Source organism: Vipera berus (assembly GCF_964194415.1).
Source record: "Vipera berus genome assembly, chromosome: 2".
NCBI lineage: Eukaryota > Metazoa > Chordata > Lepidosauria > Squamata > Viperidae > Vipera > Vipera berus.
In genome coordinates, this window is record NC_138203.1 from 20425198 (window position 1) to 20445098 (window position 19901).

General features: G+C 39.0%; 1 protein-coding gene across 4 annotated transcripts in view; it reads right to left on the bottom strand.

Annotated features, from left to right (window-relative positions):
- RICTOR (RPTOR independent companion of MTOR complex 2) overlaps positions 1-19901 on the bottom strand; it is a 48391-nt gene that overhangs the window by 6416 nt on the left and 22074 nt on the right. For all 4 annotated transcript variants that reach the window (XM_081318707.1, XM_081318706.1, XM_081318704.1 and 1 more), the window contains 12 exons: positions 18277-18386; positions 18081-18168; positions 17487-17579; positions 16073-16179; positions 12459-12688; positions 10326-11352; positions 5185-5365; positions 4795-4879; positions 3708-3941; positions 3104-3262; positions 2312-2435; positions 98-236 (listed from right to left, as the gene is read on the bottom strand). In XM_081318707.1, the coding sequence (XP_081174833.1) occupies positions 98-236; positions 2312-2435; positions 3104-3262; positions 3708-3941; positions 4795-4879; positions 5185-5365; positions 10326-11352; positions 12459-12688; positions 16073-16179; positions 17487-17579; positions 18081-18168; positions 18277-18386 (2577 nt within the window). The remainder of the gene's footprint in view (positions 1-97; positions 237-2311; positions 2436-3103; positions 3263-3707; positions 3942-4794; positions 4880-5184; positions 5366-10325; positions 11353-12458; positions 12689-16072; positions 16180-17486; positions 17580-18080; positions 18169-18276; positions 18387-19901) is intronic.

The following is a 19901-nucleotide window of genomic DNA, read 5'->3' on the forward strand; positions in this document are numbered from 1 at the left end:
AAAAAAATAGCACGTGCAGAATTTTAAAAGCAACTTATATGCAGCACCAATTCAGTGCCCACTTTTCCCAGAGTTCATTAGATTTTATTCTACTCACCTGTAAAAACTGTACATCTTGAAAGAGTTCTTGAATGAACCGTCTAGATGGCAATCGAAAAGTGCAGTGAGCAAGCAAGTAGGATACTTCAGAGTAAAGGCATATATCATCAAATGCTTGGGGAAACTTCTCTTTAATTCTGGACCATAAAGAACAAGGAAGCATATTTTTAAAATGTCCCATTGAAGTAGTATGAAGTTTTAGAATATAACTTGAGACATGGATCTGATATACAGGCAAATCATGAGAAATAAGCATTTGAATTAAAATACGAAAAAATACACAAGACAAGTAAGTTAGGTGCCTTAACTAAAGCTTAAGGAACCTAATCTAAATACAGATAGTCCTCGATTTACGACCACAACTGAGTCCCAAATTGCTAAGTGAGACTCTCTTAACCCTCTTAAAAGTCCATTTTATGACCTTTTGCCACAGCTGTTAAGTAAATCACTGCAGTTATTAAGTGAGTAACATGATTGCTAAGTGATTTGGAGTTCTCCATTGATTTTGCTTCCCAGAAGGTTGCAAAAAGTGATCACATGACCCTGGGACCATTGCAACTATCATAAATATGAGTCAGCTCCCAAAGCCTTTTCATTTTGATCATGTGACCATGGGGATGCTCCAAAGGTTCTACATTGGAAAAGCGGTCACGTGACTTTTTTCAGTGCTGTTGTAACTTCAAACAATCACTAAATGAACTGTTGTAAGTTGAGGATTACCTGTATAGGGTGTTCTCGACATATTGATGGTTCAAATTAATGACAGCCTTAGAAAGAGTGTGCTATGATCTGTAAAATACTTCAATTGCTGCTATCCTCTCTGTCCTCCACAGTCATGATCACAATCTGGTGCATGGTAACCTCTTTTCACTTAGACTAGTTGCCAAGACCCTCATGTTCATGGGATTTCTATTTTCAATCTTCTTTGCTACCCTCCCCAGAAAGCCAATGGAGAAGCTGGTAGGGAAAGGTGAAAGTTGCTGCCGCCTGCTGATAGGACTCCCTCTTGTCTCTGGGGGCTAGATGAAAAAGCTGCCTGCCACAGGATTTCAGCTCTATGCACTGAGTGGAGCTGAAAACTTTCAGTAGGCTGCAGTAATAGAGCTGAAAACTTCAGAATTATACTGCCATTCCTGCAGCCTCTTGAAGGATTTTAGCATCCCTCTATGTCTAGGTTGAAATCCTTTGACAGGCTGCAGGAATGGAGATGAAAATTTCCGGTTTCTAGCCTGATGCCTTAACCACTGCACCAAACTGGGTCACAGAGTGATAGTGCTGCATCAAAATCTGGAATGAACTTCATAAGCAGATAACATGTATCTCAAGTAGATGGAAACAGAACTGGAATTTCGCAGGTTCCTGTTTTTCAAGATTTATATGACAAAACTTATAAGACAGATTTCAACTACTGTAGTTTGAGTGAGAAATTAATGTTATTATTAATACCCACTTATTCTGAAATAACTTTTACTGGACCAGCAGTAGGTTTTACTGGAAATGATGTAGGGAAAATGAAGAAATAATGTGCCATCACTTCATCAATTTCCCCCAAAAGAAATCTTTCCCAGTTGCCAACTCATCCAAATTTGGCTATGACTTCGGACCAGCAAGTGAAAAGAAGTAGAAAAATGGGTATAATCCTCAGCAATTCTTTGGAGTCAACTTAGTCCTTTCAATTGTATCATTTCTAACATATTATTGTGAGTTCTATTTTGAGATACAACTTAAGAAGTGCCAGAAGTACACCTGAACTGATTTGTCTGCAATATAAGACACCACTGGATGACATTGCCAGGGCTTGCTGCCTTGGAAGAGTGAAGATCTCAAGGACAACTCACACCCCTGTTGGTACCTCTTTACTCTCCTATCATCGGGTAGGAGATACAGGAGTATAGCCAGCCATACCAACAGGCTGAAGAACAGCTTCTATCCATGGGCTGTCAGGCTCTTGAATGGGAAATAATTTTATGTATGACTGACTTGCGAGGGAAGTGTGTTGTGTGCAATTACTCACATGGTGTAACAAGATGGTGGCTTTGTTGTCACTGTGAGTTGTGGTGGTGGGGGGCACGAAGGGAGGCTCAGCCAATCTCAATGTATACATGGTTGTACTTTGACAATAAAGGTTCATTCATTCAATTCCATTTCCAATTCAAAGATAAAAGGAATATTACTTGTAAAAGCTAAAAACAATGGAAAAAGTTTCACTTACGTCAAGAGACCAGTTTCATGACCTTTAGTTCCTACTGAGCTACTCAAGTTGATTACTAATCGCAAAACTTCCTTTCTCAGTAGTATGCGGCATACTGGAGTATCATCTGGGATTGATTTCATGCCTTGAAAAAAAGACATTTAACAGTATGTTAAACTGAAACAGTATTTGTACTGACTGAAATATCACTGGATAACATTGACAAAGTCTGCTATATATTTTAAAGATGCAGGCCAATGGGCATAAAAGCAATTGTCAAGTACAAATGTTACTTCTTCTGGTTCAAGTGGACATACTTACTCATAAAGGGACCATGGGAAAACAAGTAGTAGAATGATCTAAATCCCAATCAAAAGCCCAAACCATATATAGCTCTTCCCAAATGGGAATGAACTATTCTGGAGGTGGCTATTGGATTAATAAAAGATCCCACCTTTCCCATGTGCTTCATGTTCCCCTCCTCACCATCTTTTAATGATATTTATTATTGTTATTTATTATTTTAATGTATACTAGTTTTAATGTTTGCAAGCTGCCCAGAGTCACCTCTGTCAAGATGGGTGGCACGTAATTTTAATAAATCAATAAATAAATATTGGGGAAAGATAAAAGCAAAAATTGTGTAAAAAGTGGAAAAAAATAGTAATGCCTGTATAGTCTCAGACAGTACATACATCATATTGATTATTCCGGTGTTAAGAAGCAGGGTGCAAAGCTGAGATTTCTGATGAAAGCATCCAACATCCAAGCAACAAGAAGCATCAGAAGCAACCTTTATGAAAAATAACTCACCTATGATGAGATCAGTACTCTTGGTACTACTAGCTGATCCATGGGATACAGCATCACTACATCCTGAAATTCCAGAAAACTTTGAGGAATGTGAAACCACATCCAAATGATTATGCATAGCCTTTCCACACCAGTCTGAATAAGGAATGTCTGAAAATTCTGATAAAGTTTGATATAAGATAGATGGAATAATTTACATAGAAAAAAACCAGCACGATATACATAATTTACATAAAAAGAAAAGAAAAACAATATGATACAGAACTGAATAACTTAGAAACAATCCAACCAAATATGAACTTCCTACTCTGATAACAATGCACTAATAAAGGAAAAGTATTGTGATGATGAATTTATGAGGCAGGCACTACACACCTCAAAAGAACAATAGCAATGGGAAAGGTTAGTTTCCACAGGATTTGCCACCCTGAGAAGTTAAAACATTCAACCAAGAGTTCTAGCTTTCAAGATTATGAAATTAATTTTGGATTTCTGTCTGAAACAACATCAGAAAACGGAAAAAGAATGGACAAAGCTTCCAGCCTTCTAATTATTGCAGATCAGATTCAAGTTGTCTGCCTGATGCAGACCTGGTGGCACTAACCTGTGTGACTATATGCAGAGTTCAGTTTGTTATTATGCTGGCAATCTAGGATGTGTGTACAAACACAATAGAGACAATTATCTTCAGTGTGTTCTTGGAGTCCAGTGTCTTCCATGTTTTCTAGGAACTGGGAGGCATCTGAACGGCTTGTGTTCATAATCTCCGTAAGACTTATTTGCTGACGAAGCATCTGGAAGGGACTCTTTACAAACTCAGCAGACTCACAAGGCAAACCTGGAAGCATTTGGTTAAGCAACAGAAAATAGAACATAATGAAGCAATACAATAGCACCGTCTGCAATTAATTGCCCAGCATTGCTTCAAAATGATATAGGTGGCAAATAAATTCAATAAATAAAAAAAATACTTCCTATAATGCTTTTATGGCATATAAAATAATAAGCCCACATCTGAATAAATGTCAGTTGTTAAGGGAATTGCTGTAGCCACATAAAGCTCATTGTAATAAATGTCAGTTTCCTTGTGTCATGCCCACCACTACAAAAATGTTAATATTTCATTAATCAAGTGATTCTAGAGAACATTTTGGGCAATCCAGTCCTCTATTGGGGCATATTCTGCTAATACAGGAATGGGCAAATTATTTTCTCAAGGGGCCACATGAGAATTGGACTGTTGTGGTAGGCCCCATTACCCCGTGGCCCCTGCTCCCTGCCACCAATGCTGCACCACTGCTGCTACCCAATTGCAACTCTGGGTCAGATTAGGATCAGCTGAGGGCCAGATGAAATGCCCAGGTCTGTGCTAGTATAACATAATCCTGACTTTATGAGATATGAAAATTAAGACACTGTGAAGTAATGTCCTACCATTGATTACCTCCCTATGTCTCATTTTTTATCTGCATGAAGGTAATTCCCTTTGAATATAAGCCACAATGTGCTTTGAATACACTCTCAGAAGTAAGAATCCCAAAATCTGTGGTATGAAACATGACCGTTGTATTTCAAATCACAGGGCTTAGAAATCAGCAGTCAGGTAAACATTTTCTTCCTAAAGGAGGAGGTGTACAGCTTAGCAAAAGTGGCAGGTGACCATGTAATCCAAAAGAGAATAGAAAGCATACCTGCAGCATCCTGGGCAAAGACTCGAGTGCCCCGATCATCAAATGAAGGCATTGTTTTCTTCTGGAAATATGGGGTTTCTTTTACCTGAAATATTTTAAGGCAAAAAATGATGCAGATCAAGTTTTAAAAACAGTCATTATTTCTGGAAATACTGGGTAGCTCCAGTGTGAAGTATTTAACCAGGGGTATTCATATGACTTGTCTACAAGTCATAAAAAGGCCGTGTTTGAAGAACCTGTATTTAACATTCAACAATATTCCTCTAAGTATAGTAAACTGCACTAGGTTCTCTACATACTGCTAGGGGTGAAATTGTTTCATGCAGAATAGCAACATGGTACTTAATATGACTAATTTGCTCACTTAAGATAAAAATATTGTCTACATACCTGAAATATTTCATTGATGTCAACCGGGAGAGCAAGTCCAATGTAATCGTCTGAACTACCATAGGTAGCATTAGACACCATGGAACGAACAGAAGAAGAACGCTGCAATGTATTTTGGTTTATAGGGCTTAATAAATCTTCTTTATCTAAGGATGATGCATAGCTCAAAGCTCTCATGAATCTGTTAACATACAGAAAGAGCATATTTAGCATAACAGCCCTGATTTTATTATAATGAGTACTATATTTTAAAATACAATGGATAATTTTAGTTCAAGTACCAATTTGGTTTAGTGGTTAAGGCATCAGGCTGGAACCAGAAGACCATGAGTTTTAATCCTGCCTTAGGTATAAAACTAACTGGGTGACCCTGTCATTCTCTCCCAGCCCTAGGAAGAAGAAAATAGCAAGCCACTTCTAAAAATCTTGCCAAGATAACTTCAGGGAGTAGTCCAGGCAGTCACCAGGATTTGAAGGATCACCCCAAAAGTACAAAATCAATATGCTGATTAATATTTATCTGGTCCTGATTAAATAAAATAGAATTTCTGATGCTTCCTGAATCTGAATGGTACCAAGCTGTCAACTAGAAGGTGGAACTGTCAGGGGTATCCAAAGGAGGGAAGGGGTTAAAATAAAAAAAGATGGATGGTAATAGCAGCACAAAGCCACATTCCTTTTGTATGTGAACTGACACCACACATATGAACAGAGGAAGAACCTTTAATAGCATTGCTGCAACCATCTTGTTTTCTCTCTCCCTCTCTCTTACACACACACACACACACACACACACAGAGAGAGAGAGAGAGAGAGAGAGAGAGAGAGAGAGAGAGAGAGAGAGAGAGAGAGAGAGAGAGAGAGAGATACTGTAAACATAGCAAAGAATATTTTTGCCATGGCAACACTCCCCTGTACCCAGAATGGATCATCTCCAAATTTCCTAATTCATTCTTCATTCATTTGGAATCATGGGCTACTAACACCTCTAAAAAACAAGATGATCAGAGAATAGCTAAATGTAAAGTTACATGAAAATTATTAATTTACTTAAATATGAATGAGCAAGGCCATTCAGATTAGAGCAGTTTCAATTGCTTTTTAACAATAAATCTGATTTTTCCAGAAATGTTAATAAGGACTTCATACTGCTAGATACCCCTTCATGGATTACTGCCTTGTCGTGGCGAAGGGGCTTGCGTAATTCAATGAAGCTATGAGCTATGCCGTGCAGGGCCACCCAAGACGGACAGGTCATAGCAGAGAGTTCTGACAAAACGTGATCCACTGGAGAAGGAAATGGCAACCCACTCCAGTATCTTTGCCATGAAAACCCTATGGACAGTACCAAAAGGCAAAACGATATGACGCTGGAAGATGAGCCCCTCAGGTCGGAAGGCGTCCAATATGCTACTGGGGAAGAGCAGAGGGCTAGTACTAGTAGCGCCAGAAAGAATGAAGCGACTGGGCCAAAGCCGAAAGGACGCTCAGCTGTGGATATGTCTGGTAGTGAAAGGAAAGTCCGATGCTGTAAAGATTTTTTCTCCATAGGAACCTGGAATGTAAGATCCATGAATCAAGGAAAGCTGGACGTGGTCAAACAAGAGATGACAAGACTGAACATTGACATCTTAGGTATCAGCGAACTAAAATGGACAGGAATGGGTGAATTTAATTCAGATGACCATCAGGTATACTACTGCGGGCAAGAATCCCTCAGAAGAAATGGAGTAGCCTTCATAGTCAATAAAAGAGTAGGAAAAGCAATACTGGGATACAATCCTCAAAATGACAGAATGATCTCAGTTCGAATCCAAGGCAAACCATTCAATATCACAGTAGTCCAAGTCTATGCCCCAACCACCGGTGCTGAAGAGGATGAAATTGACCGGTTCTATGAAGCCCTACAGCACCTTATAGAACTAACACCAAAAAATGATGTCCTTATCATCATGGGGGATTGGAATGCTAAAGTAGGAAGCCAAAAGATAACCGGAATAACAGGCAAGTTTGGCCTTGGAGTACAAAATGAAGCAGGGCACAGGCTGATAGAATTTTGTCAAGAGAATACGATGGTCATAGCAAACACCCTTTTCCAACAACCCAAGAGACGGCTCTACACATGGACATCACCAGACGGTCAACACAGAAATCAGATTGACTATGTACTCTGCAGCCAAAGATGGAGAAGCTCTATACAGTCAATAAAAACAAGACCAGGAGCTGACTGTGGCTCAGACCATGAGCTTCTTGTTGCAAAGTTTAAGCTTAAACTGAAGAAAGTAGGGAAAAGCACTAGGCCAGTCAGGTATGAATTAAATCATATCCCTGTTGAATATACAGTAGAGGTGACAAATAGATTTAAGGAATTAGATCTGATAGACAGGGTGCCTGAAGAACTATGGACAGAGGTTCGCAACATTGTACAAGAGGTAGCAACCAAAACCATCCCAAAGAAAAAGAAATGCAAGAAAGCAAAATGGCTGTCTGAGGAAGCTTTGCAAATAGCTGAGGAAAGGAGGGAAGCAAAAGGCAAGGGAGAAAAAGAAAGATACGCCCAATTGAATGCAGAATTCCAGAGAATAGCTAGAAGAGACAAGAATGACTTCTTAAATGAACAGTGCAAAGAAATAGAAGAAAACAATAGAATAGGGAGGACCAGAGATCTTTTCAAGAAAATTGGAGAGATGAAGGGAACGTTCAATGCAAAAATGGGCATGATAAAGGACCAAAATGGCAGGGACCTAACAGAGGCAGAAGAGATTAAGAAGAGATGGCAAAATTACACAGAAGAACTATACAAGAATGAGCTTAACGTCCCTGATAATCACAATGAGGTGGTCACTGACCTCGAGCCAGACATCCTAGAATGTGAAGTGAAGTGGGCCTTAGAAAAGCTGAGCAACAACAAAGCTAGTGGAGGTGACAGTATTCCAGCTGAGCTATTCAAAATCTTAAAAGACGATGCAGTAAAAGTGCTACACTTAATTTGCCAGCAAATTTGGAAAACTCAACAGTGGCCACAGGATTGGAAAAGATCAGTTTACATTCCAATTCCAAAGAAAGGCAGTGCCAAAGAATGTTCAAACTATCGCACCATTGCACTCATTTCTCATGCTAGTAAAGTTATGCTTAAAGTCCTACAAGCTAGACTCCAGCAGTATGTGGATCGAGAACTACCAGAAGTACAGGCAGGATTTCGAAGAGGCAGAGGAACTAGAGATCAAATTGCCAACATACGCTGGATCATGGAAAAAGCTAGAGAGTTCCAGAAAAACATCTACTTCTGCTTCATTGACTATGCTAAAGCCTTTGATTGTGTGGATCATAACAAACTCTGGCAAGTCCTTAAAGAGATGGGCATACCAGACCATCTTATTTGTCTCTTGAGAAATCTATATGCGGGCCAAGAAGCAACAGTGAGAACTGGACACGGAACCACTGATTGGTTCAAAATTGGGAAAGGAGTCCGGCAAGGCTGTATACTGTCGCCTTGCCTATTTAACTTATATGCAGAGCACATCATGAGAAAGGCAGGGCTAGATGAATCAAAAGTTGGAATTAAGATTGCTGGAAGAAATATCAACAACCTAAGATATGCAGATACCACTCTAATGGCAGAAAGTGAAGAGGAACTGAAGAGTCTCTTGTTGCGAGTGAAGAAGGAGAGTGCAAAAGTTGGGTTGAAACTAAACATTAAGAAAACTAAGATCATGGCATCCGGCCCTCTTAATTCCTGGCAAATAGATGGGGAAGAAATGGAGGTAGTGACAGATTTTATTTTCCTGGGCTCCAAGATCACTGCAGATGGGGACTGTAGTCAAGAAATTAAAAGACGCTTGCTCCTAGGGAGGAAAGCCATGGCAAATCTAGACAGCACACTAAAAAGCAGAGACATCACCCTGTCAACAAAAGTGCGTATAGTCAAGGCTATGGTCTTCCCAGTTGCAATGTATGGCAGTGAAAGTTGGACCATAAGAAAGGCTGAGCGCAAAAGAATTGAGGCCTTTGAACTCTGGTGCTGGAGAAGACTCCTGCGAGTCCCTTGGACTGCAAGGCGATCAAACCGGTCAGTCCTAGAGGAGATCAACCCTGACTGCTCTTTAGAAGGCCAGATCCTGAAGCTAAAACTCAAATACTTTGGCCACCTAATGAGGAGGAAGGACTCACTGGAGAAGAGCCTAATGCTGGGAAAGATTGAGGGCAATAGAAGAAGGGGACGACAGAGAATGAGGTGGCTGGATGGAGTCACTGAAGCAGTAGGCGTGAGCTTAACTGGACTCCAGAAGATGGTAGAGGACAGGAAGGCCTGGAGGAACATTGTCCATAGGGTCGCGATGGGTCGGACACGACTTCGCAACTAACAACAACAACTGCTAGATAATTGGTTTAATTGCAGGCAAGAAAAGCAGCATACAGCTACATGAGATTTACTACTACCAAATATAGAAATCAAGCCCTAGATGTTTAATCTAGCCTTTTTACCTTTTTAAAGCCAATGGACTTTTGACTGTTTTTTCCCAGCTTTAAAACTGGAAACCACCTGTCCATGATTACACAGTTCTATCTGGTTTAAAGGTAAAGGTAAAAGTAAAGGTTCCCCCGCACATGCGTGCTAGTCGTTTCCAACTCTAGGGGCCGGTGCTCATCTCTGTTTCAAAGCCGAAGAGCCAGCGCTTGTCCGAGGACGTCTCTGTGGTCATGTGGCCGGCATGACTAGACGCCAAAGGCGCATGGAACCCTGTTACCTTCCCACCGTAGTGGTCCCTATTTTTCTACTTGCATTTTTACGTGCTTTTGAACTGCTAGGTTGGCAGAAGCTGGGACGAGTAACAGGCGCTCACTCTGTTACGCGGCACTTGGGATTCGACCCGCCAAACTGCCAACCTTCTGATCGACAAGCTCAGCGTCCTAACCCACTGAGCCACCGCGTCCCTTCTATCTGGTTTAGGCAGTGCTAATTCTCCCTTTACTTCTTGACCCCTTACAGCTGTTTTAGCAGAGGTAAAAGTTCTTCCTGAAAAACAGATGTCCCTTAAAATGCACCGAGACAATAAAGAGATCAGTATTTCTTTAAAAAATAATTTCTCCCCCATGATAACTCAATTTTAATGAAGAAAAGCAGATGATGACATACTCACCGGTTGGGTGTTAGTCGAGAGTCTAGACTACCAGATTTCATTGTGATTGTGTCTGTGAAGAGTACATCCTTTGCTGGAGAAGCTAGGGCTTCAGAATGTGACAGAGAGGGATGCATCCTCTGTTGTTGTAAGCGTTTCAGGGTTGCATATCCAAATGCATCTCGGGAACTGGTGTAACTAAAATTATAATCAGCCAGGCTTTTTATAGTAGCGAGGGAAGGAGCTTTTAGCGACTGTGCTCTCCGAGGAAGCGTGTGCGAAGACCCCGGCGGTACCAGGGAGACAGAATTTGACTTTGACAGAGGGAGGTGGTTAGACTGTGGGGTTGAACACTGAATTGTTTTAAGGGTCTTGGTACTCACCACAGTACTCAAGCTCCCACAGTCAGTGTCTATATTGGTAGAATCCACTCCCATAGTCTCCCGGGAAGGGCTCGAGCTCATTGAACTTATGCCACTTGTGGTCGTGTCTGTGTTGAAACTCAAACTACGACTTTTGAAATGAGTCTGGGTGGAAACTTCTATTAGTCTCTCTCGGCTGGAGTTTTCCCTATGGTTTTCATGGCCAAGACTTTTGGGAAGCTTAAGGTCATTTTCACCAAGACTTGGAGTGCTATCTGCATCTTCGTTATGCTTGTTCCCAACAAATGACGTTTCTAGTTTCAGAGTGTGAATCTTAGGAACCTTGAACACTGGGGTAAAGTCATCTCCCCGTGTAAACTCCATGCTGCTGCAAGGTTCGGTTACTGTCCGGTTTCGCCTTAAGCCCATCTTGTTCTCCGAGGAAGACAGCTTGCCTCCTTTGGGATCACTGCTGCTCCTCAGCTTTTTATTGGGCAGGGTAAGAGAATTCAAAATGCGATTCCTGACAAGTCTGCGGGAGGAGAAAAAAGGGAAGGGATTGCGGTCCTTATCCTTCACAGGGCCAGTATGGTCATAGAGATTCTGTTCTGCATCTTCTGAGATATTTAAGAAAAATGTACTAGTGGAGGAGCTCCCAATCCGGTCATCTTCCAGGATAAACATGCCTGAAATGAAAACAAATGTTCTTTTTTTTTTGTGATCCACAAAGGTTTGGGTAAATAAGGCTAGTTCAGCAAAGAAGCTGAACATTATATGAAAGCAACAAGTATAGGGTGACTTCTTAACATATTTTAAAAGTCAAGAGAGTGTAAGAATCTACCGGAACTGAAAGGAAATCTTTACCAATATCATTTTACAATTAGGCCTATAGCCTAGGAAAATTTCCTCTCCAATTTAGCGATAAAATACCTGGATCTCATCTCAGCATCTTAATCATGACAACTATTTATGAAATTGTTTCACTAGTTTAAATTTTTACATCAGTGCTTATTTAAACATGCATTTGAGATTTAAATTTTCATGTACTTCACATGCATTTGAAATGCAATTTTCATGTACTTCTGACATTAAGAAATTTAAAAAAAAATGTTGTTTTTATAAACATCAATTATGCTTGAAATGAATCCCAGCATAGATTAAAAGTCTCATTGGCTCCTGTATTATGGTCCCAATCTGGATCTGCCACACACTTGCAATTTACTTCTTAAAAAGCAAGCAACTGCTAGTTATACGAATGGTTTCTGGACTAATATTGATCTCAAGATCTTGAAAAACTAAATCATCCTTTCCAAAGATGAGTTCACAATGGTATATACTTAGGATTTTCTGGCTAAGAAACCACGGATAACTACTATCAAAGCAAGCAAACAAAATTCATCAACAAATACATCTCAAAAAAATGACGTTTGCCTACCTCTTTGCTAATTAATGACTGGATTAATACATTATTAACATTAACTTATTAACATTAATTATTGAAATTAACATTATTTACCTTAACATAATTTGGAATAATGTTCCTTGTCCACAATAAACAAAAATTATTAAGTTTAAAGCAGTTTGTTGTTGGCTTACAATATGATCTAAGCTACCTCTGCTCAATAGGAGGAAAGCAAAAAAACAAAAAAACTTATGAGGTAGCATGAGCTAATCTATATTGCACATTATGAAGTACATGCAAAGAAAAAGCTGACCCTTGTAGTCTACATGTTTTTCAAAAAAAAAAAAAAGGAAGACATTTGTTAGCTACTAGTGCTGTCAAATAGCTTACTTGATGGTGCAGATTCACTTTCACTGTTATGTCTTGAACTGGTAGATTCAGAATTCAAGCTAAGTGTGCTGGGAATGGAAGAGAGTTCATTGCAGAGTTGCTCCACATCGTCGGGGACAACTGGCCAAGGTTGCCTTCGACTGTGTCTTACTGCATCCCAATTGTGATGCTTCAGAATATCACAGCCTTGCTTTGTTTTGGCTATTAGGCCAAGCACATAGACACAAGTCCTGCGTTTAGAAAATAAGACAAATGAAAATCTATTAAAAAGTTAAATTAAGTGGGAATGCAATGTAGTTAAACTATAGAAAAATGCCTTTTCTGTTCCTTTCGGCTTTGCTGTCCTAGGTCTGCCTAGGGATCTTGAAAATAATCAGTGACACCCCCCCCAGAAGACACTCCAAACATTACAACAGTACTCAAGTTTTTAATGCAACAAAAACACAGAACTACTAAATATATGGGGAATAATATCAACAGTTTTAATTAATGCATTTCTTTTTTTCCTTACCAAATTACACCTGAATGAATAACAGTTTTAACTATTTACTGTTAAATAGTTAAACTATTTACTGTTTTATTGCTTGGTTTCTAGGCTTCAGTTATATATTTCCTATATTATCATGGAGATTGTAGATAGAATAGATGGTAAACAAGAAACAGTAACACACCAAGAAAGATCAGGAAGATTTAAAGCACATAGGGATTACCACAAGGGGTTTACAAAATATTTCATTTTAAAAAGATTCAAGGGCCAAACTTTACACAATGCTCTAAGCATGAAATGGGTTGCTTTAAGTAGCTGGACACATTTAGAACTTGAAACAGAGCAACCTGCTTAAGCTCCAATACCTTCCAAATTGCTTTAAGTAACTTGGCCCTTTTATGACTTGTGGACTTCAACTCTCAGAATTCCTCAGCCAGGCACTCATCAGCAGTTGGAGGAAGAAAAATGGCTGGAGTAGCAGAGCACAGAGTGGATGGAGCTGTGGAGTTAAGGGTAATGAGAGTGGCTGCTACTGGGGTAGCCAGTCTTTGCTATGGTAAGAGCCAGGCCTACCTCATCAACACCAGGGGGAAGAACAGAGTGATTGGTGCATTCATCCTAGTCCTCTTTGACCATTCAGTGGCTTTCAATATCATCAATCATGGAATCCTTCTGAGAGGCTCTGGGGATTGTGAGTGGATGACACTGTATTGTGCTGTTTATCCTTTTTTCCAGGGTCAATAACAGCTGTTGGTGCCTGGGAGGGAAGAGACCCTGCCCATAACCCCTACTGTGTGGGGTACTGTAGGATTCAGTACTCTCTCAACTCTTTTTTAACATCTACATGAAGCCAATAGGTGAGCTGATCTATCACTATGGGGTGAGGTATGAGCAGCACACTGATGTTACATAATTATACATCTCTGCCCCTGGCAAATTAATATACAGTCATGGCCGAAATTGTTGGCACCCCAGAAATTTTTCCAGAAAATCAAGTATTTCTCACAGAAAAGTATTGCAGGAACACATGTTTTGCTATACACAGGTTTATTCCCTTTGTGTGTATTGGAACACAACAAAAAAAAGGAGGAAAAAAAGCAAATTGGACATAATGTCAAACAAAACTCCAAAAATGGGCCGGACAAAATTATTGGCACCCTTAACTTAATATTTGGTTGCACACCCTTTGGAAAAAATAACTGAAATCAGTCGCTTCCTATAACCATCAATAAGCTTCTTAAACCTCTCACCCAGAATTTTGGACCACTCTTCCTTTGCAAACTGCTCCATGTCTCTCTTATTGGAAGGGCGCCTTTTCCCAACAGCAATTTTAAGATCTCTCCACAGGTGTTCAATGGGATTCAGATCTAGACTCATTTCTGGCCACTTCAGAACTCTCCAGCGCTTTCTTGCCATCCATTTCTGGGTGCTTTTTGACGTATGTTTGGGGTCATTGTCCTGCTGGAAGACCCAAGATCTCGGACGCAAACCCAGCTTTCTGACACTGGGCTCTACAGTGCGACCCAAAATCCTTTGGTAATCCTCAGATTTCATGATACCTTGCACACATTCAAGGCACCCAGTGCCAGAGGCAGCAAAACAACCCCAAAACATCATTGAACCTCCACCATATTTCACTGTAGGTACTGTGTTCTTTTCTTTGTAGGCCTCATTTCATTTTCGGTAAACAGTAGAATGATGTGCTTTACCAAAAAGCTCTATCTTGGTCTCATCTGTCCACAAGACGTTTTCCCAGAAGGATTTTGGCTTACTCAAGTACATTTTGGCAAACTGTAATCTTGCTTTTTTATGTCTCTGTGTCAGCAGTAGGGTCCTCCTGGGTCTCCTGCCATAGTGTTTCATTTCATTTAAATGTCGACGGATAGTTCGCGCTGACACTGATGCTCCCTGAGCCTGCAGGACAGCTTGCATTCCTTTGGAACTTGTTTGAGGCTGCTTATCCACCATCCGGACTATCCTGTGTTGCAACCTTTCATCAATTTTTCTCTTCCGTCCACGACCAGGGAGATTAGCTACAGTGCCATGGGTTGCAAACTTCTTGATAATGTTGCGCACTGTGGACAAAGGCAAATCTAGATCTCTGGAGATGGACTTGTAACCTTGAGATTGTTGATATTTGTCCACAATTTTGGTTCTCAAGTCCTCAGACAGTTCTCTTCTTCCCTTTCTGTTGTCCATGCTTAGTGTGGCACACACAGACACACAATGCAAAGACTAAGTGAACTTCTCTCCTTTTTATCTGCTTTCAGGTGTGATTTTTATATTGCCCACACCTGTTACTTGCCCCAGGTGAGCTTAAAGGAGCATCACATGCTTGAAACAAACTTGTTTATCCACAATTTTGAAACGTTGCCAATAATTTTGTCCAGCCCTTTTTTGGAGTTTTGTTTGACATTATGTCCAATTTGCTTCTTTTCCTCCCTTTTTTTGTTGTGTTCCAATACACACAAAGGGAATAAACCTGTGTATAGCAAAACATGTGTTCCTGCAATACTTTTCTGTGAGAAATACTTGATTTTCTGAAAAAATTTCTGGGGTGCCAACAATTTCAGCCATGACTGTATATATTGATGTCTTATCCCAATGCCTGGAGGTAGTGGGAATCTGGATGGGGAACAACAGCCTTCAACTAAACCCTGGCAAGACTGGGAAGCTTTGGGTTTTTGAGCTAGTTGATTCTGGGATTATGCTATCTTGATGTTGGATAGGATTGCACAGCCCCAAACAGCCCCAGTGCACAATAATTGCAACTGAAAAAGCCATGATTAAATCTGAAAGGAAGCAAGTTCATGCTAGACATAAAAAAAAATTCCTGACTATACAAATTGTCAGCTGTGGAACAAAAAGTAGCTAGTTCTCCATGGTGATGTTCTCAAGCCATAACAACATTTTAATTGAAATGTGAGCAATTCTTTGCTAGAGGCCTTCTAACGGGCTGAATGGTCATATATCTGAGATGCTCTACTAGATTTTGCATTGAGAGAAGGTTGACTTCTGAGGTCTCTTTCAGCTTTATGTCATAAAAATCTAAATATATTGATGTCAGACAAAATAAACTGTTCACAGATGTTTTACAATGCATTTCCAGTTTTCAAATTCTACTTACCCTCTAATGCATAGGACCTCACAATGCTGGGCAAGTGCCATTATATCAGGTATCACATTTTCCTCCTGAAGCAAATTCAATCCCCAGTTTGAAGATCCAATATTTCCCTTAAATATAAATAAATGTCAATAACTAGAAAATCAAGGAATGTTTGAGAAAACATAGTGATTTATAAACTTAAACCAGATTTTGCATAACTGCTACACTGTTTCTACTTGAGCCACCAAAGGATATTCCTTTAAAAATATTGGCATTCACAAGGAATATGCTTTTTAAAATCTACTTCATTTTATTATTCTCACCAATAGAAAATTATGGTTAATAAGATTAATATTACAGACTTGAAAATTCCCTTCTTCTACTAAAGGTGTAGGAGTGTTGGGAACCATTGGATTCAACCCATGTACAAAACCCAACTTTTAACTTTGACATCAACAGTTTCTTCCTTGGATTCACAACCCAAAGTCAAGTGCATAAAACCATAAATCTGATAGCTAACAGTGTGATATCTATGTCTTATGAACCAAGAAAAAATTGGTATTTCTCATGATGACACAAAATAATTTGGGCAGCCAACTGCAGCATGTTTTTCTTTTATTTTCAGGAGATGTTTGCGATACTATTCTAATGTTTTCTTTGTGATTCTGGTAAATTAAATCAGAACGTTTGGTTTTCTTTTTCTCACCGGAAACAAGCAGGACACAGGGCTACTAATGTTGAATGGCTTGGGCCAAATTTTGACAATCTTTATTTATTCGTTTAATAGACACAGATCAATGTAATCTCTGAACTTGTGTAGTGAAAAAAGGAGAAACCATAAAGGCTGCAGTTATCATTGCCAGACATAATTTGAAATTATTTTTTCTCCCAAATTATTTGCTTTTATTTTTTATAGTTTGCATGCTCTCCTTCAAAGCCTCTTACAACCAGGGGTGTCAAACTGCCGCCCATGGGCCGGATGCATCATAGCGAAACCGCGCCCACCCCATTGCCATTTTGAGTTTTGACACCCGTCTTAGAGGAATATAAAAAGCAGTCTTCTTAATGACTGTTTTAAAGTCCTAAATCCTTCCAGCTCATCTTCCAAGCTAAAAATATAACACAGTTCTCCTGACAATTACATTTTCATTCAGAAAACATTTGCCTTCTTATAAGTTCACTTATCTGTCTAAATACAAATATATTATTTATATATTCCATTCATAATTTATTTTAATTATTTAACATTTTATTATCAGCTGCTTTAAGCATCATTTGTAGTTAAAAAAAACACCACAGAATACAAACAAAGCCTAAGATATTATTTTACTTCTTTATAGTAATCTACAAACATTTTGGAATAGAAACAAACTGGTGACCACAACTGATACTTAGTTACAGAAATATATGTTAAAATATGTAAATATTAACTAACCAGTGCCCAAAGAGCAGCTTTTACTTGCTTAATCCCCTCCCACTTTTCCAGCATAGGGGAACGGACAGTGTAACTCAGGTCGGGAACAATACTCTAAACAGGAAAAAGAACAACCACAGTGCAATTTATTTATCAAGCGTTCCATTCTGTTTTCATACGACAGCAGCGCTAATAATAAAATGCAAATATTTATGCTTTTAATCACATTTCCACATCTTGTAGAGGCAAAACAAGGTCACTGCAATAGAGGGCATCTATTTCTGTAGACTAAAGAAATGGGGATTAAAATATCAAGCGTAAAGGAGCAATAAGCTGAAGTATTTTTTTTTAGCCTTATAAAACAATTTTATACAATCCTCAGAAGGAGAGAGTACGTGCCTGAATTCCGACAATTCTTTAACTTTATATGTGATTTCACAATTCCTGACTTGCTTATGGGGCCAATCTAGGTAAGCCAAGTCAAAGTGCCTCATAGTGTGGATTATGCTACATACCTCTGAATCAGTAATAAGCAATTAAATGCTAAAGATAGTGAAAAGAGTATAGAATTTTATTTAATAATTTATTTGAATCAATTACATTAAATTTCTTCACCTGAGCTTCCAACAAATGACAGCCTGTTTTGTGGTGTACTAGTTGGCCATAGAGGTGAACTGGCAAGTAGACATGTGGCCGCTGTAATCTGTGGGGAAGAAAAACAGTCTGTTTGCACTGAGTTAATTCTAACCATTTTAAAACCATCTGCATACCTATAGGCATTGCTTTAACAAATGAGTCAAGGTGGCTTTACCTTTGGTTGCTCCGACGAACATAATTATCACCATCAACAGGTTTGCGGTACGTTGTAAGTGCTTCATTTAATTGTTCTTCTATCAAGTCGACATATTTTAAATTGTATTCCTAGGATATAATGGAATGCAGAGATCTTCAGAAAAACATTTTCTCTAGCAATAATTACATTAATAAACACACTAGATGGTGACCTAGGTAAAAAGTGTTCCTTAATACCAGTTTGATAAAATACTGGAAGCTGATTCTATAATCAAAACGCTTCAAAAACATGTCTCTGAGAGACAACAAGATTGAGCAAGATCAATACAGTACAATTCCCATTGGTTCAGGTTCACAATTTTACAAAGTAAAATTGAGTATCCTATACAATTCTCCTATTTGGTTATAAATTTATTTTTCTGTAACAAATTGGAATAGTTGGTATCAATGATAATGCCTCCCCATTCATTCATTACACCAAGATGTTCGTTGTGCAAAGTAGTAAATAAGCTCTCCTATTATTAAACTTTCAGTAGGGCAATACTACTACAGGTTATGTGGAAATGTTAAGTTTAGTTTCAGCAGGCACTTCTACAGAAAGGGGCAGTTTGGGGTAGGACTAATTTAATGTGGAGAATGTGGGCCAATACATCACTTTTTAAAATTGCTTTCCTTCTTAACTTTCCTTAAAATTGCTTTCCTTCTTAACTTTCCTTCTTCCATCCAAACAATATTACATATAATCTACCTCCAAACAATTTTAATACTATATTGGTTTCCAACAAGGGCTGGCAAATAATTCTGTTTTTTGTGGACCACTGAGAGGGTCTTGCTCCCTCAGGAGTCCTAGGACCACATTTTTAAGAAATACTGATCTAAGAAGATTATATCCTAAGAATGGTACTCCCAAAAATACCATTTAAAAATCATTTTTTAGTAAAAATTAAATACTAAGTATAATTAAAGCTATTATTTAAGAGTCCGCAAAATTTTCATATATGCACTATATACCTCTTAACTGAGCTCCAAGAAATGGCTCTTTAAAATTTTAATTTAAATATTGTTAATCCTACTAAACTATTACTTTATTCAAACTAATTACCTAAGATAGACATTTAAATATAATTTTTCCTAACACCAGCACTTCTAACCACAAGAAGTTACATAGAAGGAGCTGAATAGTAGTAGTAGTCCGTGTTTAACAGAACTAGGTCCAGAATTTCCATCCTTAAATGACGTGGTCTTTAGCTATGTATCAAGTTACCACACTTTTTAGTGACAGAAGATTCAATAGTCCTGTTTGTGGTCACTAGACTAGAACTGCACTCTTGTTAGGCAAGGATCTTACGTTTTTCCTGCCCTGCTCAATTCTGTTTAAACTCCCCCCACTCCACGAATCTCTCTCCATCACTGCTGTTTTGGCCACCCTGCTGTTTTCTTCCTCGTACTGTCATCATAACTTCAAACAATCTCTGAATGTATGGTTGTTAAGTGGGCACTACATGTATTTTAAAATTATTCTGAAATCAATGCATTGATAGTGTTTCTTGTGAGCACTTGTGTCCCTAATATTTGCTGGTAACAAAATAGGCTCAGGTAAAGCCGCAGCATAAGAGCTGATGCACATAAAACAAGAGTTCCAAG